Source organism: Clinocottus analis, unplaced genomic scaffold, assembly GCF_023055335.1.
Source record: "Clinocottus analis isolate CAN_PGR_092001 unplaced genomic scaffold, fCliAna1.0.p SCAF_8, whole genome shotgun sequence".
Classification (NCBI taxonomy): Eukaryota; Metazoa; Chordata; class Actinopteri; order Perciformes; family Cottidae; genus Clinocottus; species Clinocottus analis.
Genome location: NW_027176240.1, coordinates 10,171,894 through 10,183,020, shown reverse-complemented (window position 1 = coordinate 10,183,020; position 11,127 = coordinate 10,171,894). Strand labels below are relative to the sequence as shown.

General features: G+C 40.5%; 1 protein-coding gene and 1 pseudogene across 2 annotated transcripts; both read left to right on the top strand.

Moving 5' to 3' along the window:
- Positions 1-2,935: 2,935 nt before the first annotated feature.
- LOC137780104 (peroxiredoxin-like 2A) lies at positions 2,936-4,492 on the top strand (annotated as a pseudogene).
- A 400-nt stretch (positions 4,493-4,892) lies between these two features.
- LOC137780211 (peroxiredoxin-like 2A) lies at positions 4,893-10,803 on the top strand. 2 transcript variants are annotated; one of them, XM_068568646.1, is made up of 6 exons: positions 4,893-5,003; positions 7,931-8,116; positions 8,598-8,689; positions 8,801-8,941; positions 9,756-9,920; positions 9,999-10,803. In XM_068568646.1, the coding sequence occupies exons 2-6, from the start codon at positions 7,972-7,974 to the stop codon at positions 10,092-10,094; spliced, it is 639 nt and encodes a 212-aa protein (XP_068424747.1). In that variant the 5' UTR covers positions 4,893-5,003; positions 7,931-7,971; the 3' UTR covers positions 10,095-10,803. The 2 variants fall into 2 exon arrangements, with proteins under 2 accessions (XP_068424747.1, XP_068424746.1); XM_068568645.1 differs by lacking the exon at positions 4,893-5,003 and adding an exon at positions 6,516-6,536.
- The last annotated feature ends 324 nt before the right edge of the window (positions 10,804-11,127 follow it).

Genomic DNA, 11,127 nt, shown 5'->3' with positions numbered 1-11,127 from the left:
GACCACTGTGCATCATTCAGTAATGAATGAATTCACGTAATATTCTCGGTAAAGAGATTTTTTTATAAACTCTAAAATGAAGGTTTTTTCTCTAATCGGTCAATGTGAAGAGGTGCATTTATGAAACCTACTGAGGACATACTGTTAATAAAGTTCAAAGTTCATATCCGCCTGGACCTAAGAGCCATGCCCCACAGAAGATGAAGTACAAAATGATAAAGGCCTGATGACCGTTGTGTTGCTGTGGTTTGACGACTGGAACTCAGTCCATGGACGTCCATCAGAGGTGTTGAACGTCCATTTGATTTAAACACACAGTTCATGCTGACACTTTTAACAACACATGTAGTACGCATTAATCATTGAAATTGTCTGATATTACACATTAACAAGAAAAACAAACATAGTGTGACTGATCCCACATGACAGCAACTCCTCCTTCCGTCTGATTGGCTCCATGAAACGTGACCCTTCCTCTTTTCATTTAAATTTTAAAGCAGGGGTCAGGGTTTTGGGGTTTGAGAGTCAGTCAAACTCAAACTTGCCAGAACAGGATGAGATAAATGAACCCTGGCAGCGTCCGAGGGATGTTAACACCTGTTTGTCTTTCCCCAGGAACAAGGTTACGCAGTTTACCTCTGCAGCTCTGCACTCTGAGCGCAGCTGGTTGCCAACCAGTTTCATCTGGACATCAGGCACAGCACGAACTGTTATTGCACAATTGAGAGATTGTGGAGTGTGTACAACTCGTTACATAAGGTTTTGCATATCAATGCACAACAGATAATCCACACTGCCGGTTAACATAATAATTTACTGTATGTTTATGACAAGATGTAATCACAGTTTTTCATCAGTGTTTTGGCAGCTTTAGCAGAATGGATCTTATCTTTGGGATGAGAGCCATTCTGTTGTGTTCATTTTGGGGCGTCTGTTTGCATGTATCTGACGTTTTGGCCGAAAAACAGTTCACTGCCTTATCAGGTGTCCTTTTGCCATTCAATTATTTTTTTATATTATCACTCAAGTTCACTCAAAACAAAGAAAAGGATATCTGTTTCTGCCTTCAAACAGATCCAAAAGCAGATTTATCTGCTCAAATGAACTTGGACAGTAATCACTATCGCTCCCTGTCCTTCCTTTACTTCTGCCCAATTTGCTCTGATTGGCTTCACTTTTTTAATGCGTCAACCAATGCAAGAACAGCACAGAGGGGGTGGTGTGCAAATCTTCCGCTGTGATTGGCTGTTGGTACCGCACACTCCCCACTTTGGTGTATGATTGTGCATGTGAGAAGAATATAGCAGCATAACAGAATAACCCTCGGCCTCACTTGAACCTTACATATGTTCAGTGTGTTATCCTGTGTGACATGTTTCACTGTCCATTGAGCAGTCGTATAGCATATATATGATATCTTATCATAAATGGCTGATTATCAGGTGAGTTACGTTTAAAAAAGATCCAGTGGTCGCCCATAATGTATTACAGTATATCACGTGAAATGGTTTACAACAAAAACATGCATCCAGACAGACTATCTCTAACACGCACACACACAGCAGCCAGAGGGAGTGCAGCAGCTGGGCTCGTAGAGTGTCATCCTATCCCGTTTCTATTCCAGCCCATTTTGGACCCTCAGCACATTCCTCTGAGAAGCTGCCACCAATGAGTGAAATATTACCCAGTAGCTCTCTAGCAATGCACTTTTATCCCCCACATTATGCAGGAGTGGGGAAAAGTGTTAATTTCACTTGACTGTATTTAAAAAGTGTAATTATTAAGCAATACAACTCTAACACAGGGTCATAGAGGTAATGTATGTTCACTTACCTTACACACACACACACACACACACACACACACACACACACACACACACACACACACACACACACACACACACACAGGGTGCGTGCAGGACACAATGCAGGACCCAGGTGCTGTGAGGATTTGATGCTGAACTTTGCCATGTATGATAGTAAACTGAATAACTTTAGGTTGGACAATTGTTTTCCCAATTTCCTGACAATATATTGACAAAATATGGAAATGATTAATTGAGAAACTGTTCGGATTACGCTGTAATAAAAATAGCTTGTAGCCCTGAATGTAGCCACTGAGCAGACGAGGTCCTGTCTGTAATGCCACTAACCTCCTGCAGGGGGCGGACTTGCTCTGAGCCATGACGGCTGCAGTGTGATCTCAGGACCTCTGCAGCTACTTTGGAACAGACCTGAAAGAGATGGAGATAATAAAAAGACACATTTATGCTCTTCACTGACATATGTATTAACATAATCAAGGAAACATAACTGATTAAATACATATTTAAAAAGGCTGTTAGATTGCTCTTTTCGGCATAAGCTCTACTCTGCACCATGCGCAGCCTGGTACTGAGGATTGAGCTCAACATGAGCCTAGTTTCACAGCAGCCTTTGAGGAATTCCTATCACGTTATGGTCACATAAGCAAGGCTTTCTGTGATTAGGCTGATCGGAGTTGAGACGGCTTAAGGGGCTGGCTGCAAAACATCAGATTCCTCCACATTAGCAGCGAGGCACAGGCAGGTGAGTATCGCCTTTACACTTTGGTTAAAAATATTGTATGATAACAAACGTTAGGTTACCTTTTTTTAAAATGATATTTGTATTTTTCTTTTGTTAATGTGTACTTCATGCATGTTGTTAATCCAATCAAATGCTGAATGAGTGTCAAGCAGTCACGAGGGAAAGTGCATTCCCGCTTTTTGAACAAAGTAACAAATATGTTGATCAATTTGAAAACACACCTGTTTAAAGCTCTTTAAAGATATAAATATCCAGGCTAAAGTTATCTGAAGAGCTGATTAGATAAAACATTTAAATCTTGTAAGAAATTCCTGAACCAGAAGCATTTTTGAAAGTGAATCTTCTGACATGCAGGTGGCCTGCGGAGCGAGTTGAGGGTCATGGTGAGTGTGGCCACAGTCCTAAAGGCGGTGAGCCTGTTTGTTGCAGAGCTCATCAGCTCCGTCACAGACTGGTTCCAGTCCGAACCAACATGGGTCAACCTACAAGTGCTGGAGGAAACGGAACTGAAGACCACTGGAGGGGGTGAGTCTGAAAACGGAAAACAACTGAATATCATCTTGCAGACATGCTGAACTTTTGCACTGCAAACAGTTACAGATTTGTATTATAACAACCTGTCTCTGTGTTGCTATTCTTCCATCGCAGCTCAACAAAGAAACAAAAAAGATAATTTGTACGAACAAAAATGTTTTCATTCATTCTTCTATAACTATTTTAACTCTCTGAACTTCTAATACTTAAGATTGATTAACACAAACCCCTGTTGTCTTTACACATGCCACAAATAAAAGATGTAGGCCAATGTGAACGCCAGCAGTTCAAAATCCAACTTTAGAGATTAGATTATGAGAGCGCACAAATCACTCCACAAACGTGTAGTTGACCCAAACAGGGACAGCATCATTCATTAGGGACACGACAGTTAATGGATTTCTTCAGTTATTCATATTAAAGAAAATTCAGTAATAACAATGCAACTTTGTCTCTTTCAGTCCATGAGCGATACAGGGCCAAAACGCTGTGGGACAAGACCGGAGCTGTGGTCATGGTTGTACGACGACCTGGATGATTATTGTGCAGAGAGGTACTAAATCACAGGCGTGTAGTGTATCAGTAATAAGAACTCTGGAGTCACTGAACGAGATAACTTTCATCCATCCTATTTGGTTCTGTGTCCGTTCCTGTCTAGGAGGCCGCTGAGCTGTCCTCTCTCAAGTCCCAGCTACAGGACCTTGAAGTCCCTCTGTTTGCCGTGGTAAAAGAAAACATTGGCAAAGAGCTGGACTTTTTCAAGAAGTACTTCTCTGGGAACGTCTATGTGGATCAGAAGGTCCGCCTCTACACATGGCTTTAAGATATTAAGTAAACCATGTAGGGTTACACAATGTAAGACACTGAACTGCCTTTATGTTCTTTTCATAGAGAAATTTCTACGGCCCTAAAGTGAGGTGGATGTTTCTCTCCATGTTTCTGCGTATTGGCGTGTGGAGGAACCTTTGGCGGGCCTACAGGAGGGGCTTCAGAGGAAACATAAGAGGTGAAGGACTTGTCCTGGGTGGAGTCTTCGTCATTGGGCCTAAAGATCAGGTAGGCAGTAAATTACAGAATAAATATGTTCTAAAAGGTGGATCTGAATGTTATAAAATTGTGTTTCCCCCCCCAAGGGTATTCTACTGGAGCACCGTGAGAAGGAGTTTGGGGATAAAGTGAATATGCTGGCAGTACTCAGAACAGCCCGCACAATGAAAGACCACACGGCCAGATAGCTCTCAAATAAGTGAATGAATGGCCTGTAGTGATGCATTACATAACAATGGTTGCAGCATGCCTCTACTTGGATGTCTGTATTTTGTAAGCTTAACCCATACGTTTTATCTACATCACAGCCTATAAAAACGCTGCATTTGTCAATTGAAATCATTTCTGGGCTTATTCCCCTTTTGGTGATATGTGTGTATCTTAAATTTGTGGTTAAAATGTGTCACTTTAGCTGTTTGAACTGACACACTGTCTGCTGTTCTAGTCCTGATTGCGTGATGGTCTTTTGTGTGTTTTAATGAAGATTTGTTTCTAAACTCTGCTGAGAGAACAGCTCTGATGCTAACACACAGATCCAACACTTAACAAGACAGTCAACAAGACATGAGGGAGATTGAACTGTTCAAGTGATGAAACACATGTTGTGTTGCCATGTAATAAACCACTAAACCAATCATGTTCGCAGAACGAGTATCTGTATATTTAGCTAGCTGTCCGTGTATCGAGTTTTACATTGTTTTGCACCTGAAACATTCATGCCAAATATTCTTGGCCAGCTAGCGTTACTCGATTAGTTTGCCTGTTCCCCAGGATGGTTTAGTGCGCATGCGCCGAAATCTGTTTACAAAACGTCCGCTCAGAGAGGCGCCGCTTATCGCTTCATTGGTTTCGGTGAGTGTGCATCTGTTACACAACTATTCCGTTCACTTTTTAAGAAACGATTGCTTCTAAACATGGGCACTCGCTTCAGCGGCTCCGTGACAGCTCGAGGCCCGGACTCAATGAGCCAAGACTCCCTCGATTAGCCTAGTTAATAGCTAGTTTATCGGCCGTTTGCCACGCCGCTGTCGTCCCCATCGTCTCTGTGAAAACAGTGACCACAGAGACTTTGTAGGATACTGAAAGTCTGTCTTGATAATGTCCCCTCACGAAATAACTTCTTAAATAACGTCAACATATCTCTAACTATGTGTGTCATCTCGTGGAGCCGCCGGGTTCTGTCATCGATTACATGGGAAGGTCATCGTTTGACCGTTAAAAGGACGGTTGGTTCAGCTGTGAGAGTTGTTACTACCTATGTTACTACTTATATTTAATACGTTTATCGTATCATAAATGAAGCCAGAACAAGCAGGAATACAGAACAACAATTACATATAACATTAATGCACATTAATACACATAATAATGCACATAATAGGTACAAATCAATTTAGGGTTGTTGGTCAATAATTATTAAGGCAGCTTTGTTCAGCTTTTGATGGAGATAAAAAGCAACTACTGAAGTGATGGATTGTAAGGCAAAACGAGTACTACAAATACTTTAACAGCTGGTATAAAATGTCCCTTTTCAGATTGCTGTATTATCAAACATCTATGATATTATTTGATTATTATTTGAAAGATGTGTTCACATGTGTCTATTATTTGAACGTTGCTTAACTATTATATATACTATTGTTGGATTGTTAAATCTATGACACATATTGCAGAAAGTAATCATGAATAACAAATCTGAATTTTCAAGGTAACTATTAACTATAGCCGTCAAATAATGTATCATGTATCAGAGGTAAAATGACTCACTGTGCAGTACATTATTATTTCATTGGATCATTATTACTAATGCATCAAGATGTAAGTAGCATGTGAATGGGTATATGTTTGAGCTTGAGGTAATTATGTAATTATATTTTATAAGCCGATCATGTTACACATGAATCATCTTCAGAGTACCTTGGTAGTAGAGAAGAACAATCTAAAGGAAATACACAAGTGAAGTACCTTTTAAAAAAGTACAGCAGTACATTTCTCTTCAAATACTACAACACAACCCTTCATCCAAGCATCTTCCAGACATCTCATTATATGTTATGCAACTCTTTTTTTAAAAAAGATATTTATAATTGTGTCCAAAGTATTGTCTAACCCTACGTCATGTTCGTAACTGGTAGTACCAGTGCTGACAGCGACGCTCACCGCTCACTCTTCAGACACATTCAGGGAGTCTCGACTCTTCTTTGAGTTGCAGGCGTGGCCGTCCGTCTCTATTGGCTGCTACTGTTATCATTTCTTTCAGCCCTTTGTCCTCCCTGTTCTTAAGCGTCAGAACACAAATGTATTTCAGTGATTTACTGTTCGGAACTGGATGAGCTTAATCACAGGAGAATAAGCATTTCTTTTTAATTTTGGACATGGAGACAAGTTAGTATACAACATTCTTACTTTTTAATCTGTTTAATCTTCTCTAATATCTGCAAAAGTGTACATTTTTCATTGTCAGTGCATGAATGTATACGATTATTTAATATGAATTAAAGTCTTTGTGTGCGTTGTATGCAGAGCTTTGGGTGCATATAGAAAGTTTGTTTACAAAAGGGAGAACCGTCATACTTATTAAGATAAGAATCACACCTTTTCTACTTCATGCTTTTATTGTTTTTTTCATTTTGATATTACCCACTCTTCAGAGGTAATAAATTCCTATTTTTAGTGCAGATAAAACTTGGGTAAACTGTAGGTATACGGTTTTATCGATGCAGTCTAATCATGAAGAAAAAACCCAAGGTAATTTAAATCTGTGAAATCAAATGCAGCATGGCACAAGTGGTTGAACTTTTAAAGAAAAGACTTGTGTTTCTTTCTTTCAGTGAAATCTTGAGGGTGTTTGTAGTCAAAGGGGTCAGTCTTTCGCGATGCCGTCTCTGTCCAAGTGTTCGACAGCTTTGAGGTGGAAACTGTCCCTGCGCTGTTCGGCCCTCTCTCTGAGCACCATGACCAGCCAGACCTCCACCGCAGCCAGCCCCCCGTTTCTAAGAACCCAGACTGCTCTGTTTCACCAAAGTAAAGCCAAAGCCAGTCCTGACCCAAACAAGCCTGCTTCAGCCAAGGACATATTTGACTGCCTCCACAACGAGCTGTTTCTGACCATAACCCAAACTTTATTCTATTTGAAAACAGTTTTAAACAGCTGTGACCTGTGCACAGTGATTTTGGTGAAATGGTTTGATAAAAGCTATGAATAACTTTTGTGAAGTTCAAAGTTTTATCCTTTGTTCATAGATTAATTGCTTCACTAATTAAAAAAGCAGTGCATGAAACCATCGACAGATTTATAATGAAAAAAACTTAGTTTCAGCCCTACAAATCGAACTGTAAGATGTCTAATTAAATACAAAGGAAAGCCTAATAAACACAAAGTTAGCGGTCCCAGAATGACTCATTAAGAAACAACCAGCTGCAGTAAATATAGAAAATACTGGTTATCTCGTCATTGTTCAGAAGCCTACTTCATAAGTATGTGAGCTATTTAATGTCATGGATGAGAATGAAGCGATAAGAGGCTACGTTGGTAAACATAACGATATCTTCATACTCGAGACAACATCTGCAAGCTGGGTCTTGTTGGTCTCTCGGCCTTGGAGGTTTGAGGTCTTCTTGTGTAAGAACAAGAAGTGAAAGGAAGATACAATATCATAGAGTCTACAGGCGATGTTAAGGCAACCTGCAAAAACTGTATTGTTAAAGCAAAGAATGTTTATCAAGTTCATTCTGAGCATGTGTGAAATATATGACACATTTCTCTGTTCGTTCTGCAGTGTTGTCCTCCGTGTCCGGGCTGGAGGGCGGGCTCTTCGGGATGGGGATGTGGTCGTTGGGTCTGGGTGCTGTCGGCGCTGCGCTTGCCGGGATCTTCCTGGCCAACACTGATCTGTGTCTCCCTAAAGCTGCTCAGGCGTCCCTGGAGAACCTTGAAGAGGCGGACCTGCGTTCCACCAGAGATGGTAGGGAGCCTTTGTGATTGGCTCTATAATCACGTCAACCACCAATAAGCCTGTTAGTCGCAACACCAGCTATTGTGAAACCCATATGAGGAGAATTAACAATTCATTGCCACAGAATCGGCCATTCCCGGTTGGCTTAACTATTGCATGTTCATATGCATTGTACATGCACTCAATGAGGTTTTGTGTGGGATTTAAGGCAAAGCTGCTTTCTCAAATCTGCTGCTATTACAGATTAGATCACTGTAACGGTCTTTGTCCGAAGCTAAAGGTAGAGTTACTGTGATACTGTAATATATTTAGATGTTTCATGTGACAAGCTTTTTCTCAGTTTGAAGGTAGCCTCCGTTACCTTCCACACAATAGATAATTATTCATGTATGTGACAGTAAAACCCATGACATTCTTGTGTTTTTTGAAATTTTTATCAGAGACATGTCGACTTTGTTTTAGAAAGCATTTCTTCTTGTTTTGTCTGCAGATGAGAACGTCATCAAAGCAAAGAGCCTGTGGGAAAAGAACGGGGCTGTGGTCATGGCTGTAAGGCGGCCTGGATGATTTTTGTGCAGAGAGGTGATACAAAGTGTTTCTGAATGACGAAGGAGAGGGTGTTGCAGATGATTCAGAGTTGAAATGTGTACAATGTATGTGAGTTTGTTACCCTGATGATCTCTCTCTCTGTAGGAGGCCTCTGAGCTGTCCTCTCTGAAGCCCCAGCTGGAAGAGCTCGGGGTCCCTCTGCTTGCCGTGGTGAAGGAGGACGTCGGCACAGAGATCCAGGACTTCAGACCGCACTTCGCTGGGGACATCTACATAGATGAAAAGGTTAGCCGTGGTAGATAACATCAGATCTTCCAGAGCTACTGCTACTCTTTCTCCTCTGTCTGTTTAAATTACAATTCAAATAGTCTTACTCCTTTTTTTTTAGTATGTTTTAAGGACTGGTACCCCTGCAGCCCATACTGATAATCAGAATGAAAACCATTTATTGCCGCGTATGTTTTTAAATACAAGGAATTTGTCCTGGCGAGTGATGCATAACGTTTAAACAATAAACACAGTGCAAGAAATAGCATATTAAATATACGATAGAATATAACATTTAAATAAAGTGCACAGACAAACAGATGACAGTACTGTGTGTAATGTGTAAAGTGACAACCTGTCCTCACTTGTTTCGTTGCACTTTTGTTGGTCTTCTATGACAGAAGCAGTCAGAAAAACGGAAATTATTCCCATTCTAGTTGGCAAGCTATTTAACAATTTATTAACTATTCAAAATATGTTTTCTGTTATTTGACAAATTGTTTCAGCTCTTGTGAGATTACTATGTTAGGTCTGGATTCCCTCATCAATCAGAGGAGTGTAAATGACTATTGGAGTGTTGCTTGAATGAGAAATCCTCATATGTTTGAATGATCCTTGGATGGGAATAGGCTATTATTCACTAGCTGGAAAATGAAAATAAGTCGCACAGCTTTATGATTGGTTTTAAGTCGTCCTTCCGCCTTACTGTTTTCATGTCAAGGGGCGACTTGAGAGTTGACAAAAAGTAATTTTGGCTGTTAAAGCAACAGTTTAATAAATCCCACAAGGCTATTTTATTTCCCTTGACTGAAAGTCAACTGTGTGATTGTAGAAGATCTTCTACGGCCCACTGCAGAGGAAGATGGGGGCTCTGGGGTTCATTCGCCTAGGCGTGTGGCAGAACTTCCTGCGGGCCTGGAGGTCAGGTTACCAGGGCAACATGAACGGCGAGGGCTTCGTCCTGGGCGGAGTGTTTGTGTTCGGTGCCGGGGACCAGGTCAGCGCGACTTCTCAGGGACATTTGGCTCAATATAGTTTAATGAAACTGTATTTGAACTGTATGTTGTCTTTGCAGGGGATTCTGCTGGAACACCGCGAGAAGGAGTTTGGCAATAAAGTAAAGGCTGCTGATGTTTTAGAGGCTGTTAAGAAGATTGCACCAGCAAAATAAGTTTTTTTTTTTTTTTTAAATTTCTTTTCCCAAAACAAGTCATTAGAAAAAGGCACACTGTACTTAGATCAAAACATAACTTTAGTTTTAACTTGAGATGCTGAGATGCAGTCAAAGTTTGTCCATCATTGAAATATCATGACACTGACGTCTGCACTGTCTAATATCACAACATACCTCTGTGTCTTTGCACATTCATTTACTGTTGGTTCAGGACCAATATTATTTCAAGATTTGTCACCGATATACCTCTGCAGACACCTAGCAGCTAGTGTTTTTGAGACGGGTATTAAAAACAGGTAGTAAGGGACTTATGCCATTTAATTGAAGGTAATTATTTTAGAGAATCACGTAAATCAATCTAAATGCTGGTTTACACAATCGATGAATTATTCTATTTGCTGTTGTTTGGTGGTGCATTTGTCATACATGTGTTGCCTTTGTTTGCTTCTCCTGGTCAGTCACCTGGATGGGCCTCCAACATGGCGGACCAGTGTGTGCGGTTTGTGTGTGTGATAATGACAACTTGAATCCAAACTCATCATTGAGAGGAGCAGGTTTGATGCTCAAACACATACAGGTTCAGCCACTGTCGTCATGTTGAGGAGTGTCGGTGCTGCCTGAATGACGCATGTGTGTGTGTGTTTGTGCGTAAGAGAGATTGTGTTTTCCTGTACATAAGTAATAAATAAAGACCTCATCACCATATCTTCGTTGTGCTCCTGCGTTTGATTTGTTTTTAATCTGCATGTATACGTTTCTACCAACTCTTATGGATGTTTCTATATTTCTAGCACCTGCTTTTTTTCAGACAAACCAATGGAATTCATTCTGATTTACTGGCAGGAGGAGATGAATGTTTAGTAACTAGCATGTATGACCACACCCTCCAGTACAAACATGGAACTCAATCGGCAGTATGCATCGCATGCATTTATTTCAGAAGTCCTTACAGATGTTAAATACTAAGTTATTATATTATTTGGATGGACTAGACATTTTTCTGATTTAAAAAAAAAAAGACCTGACAAAC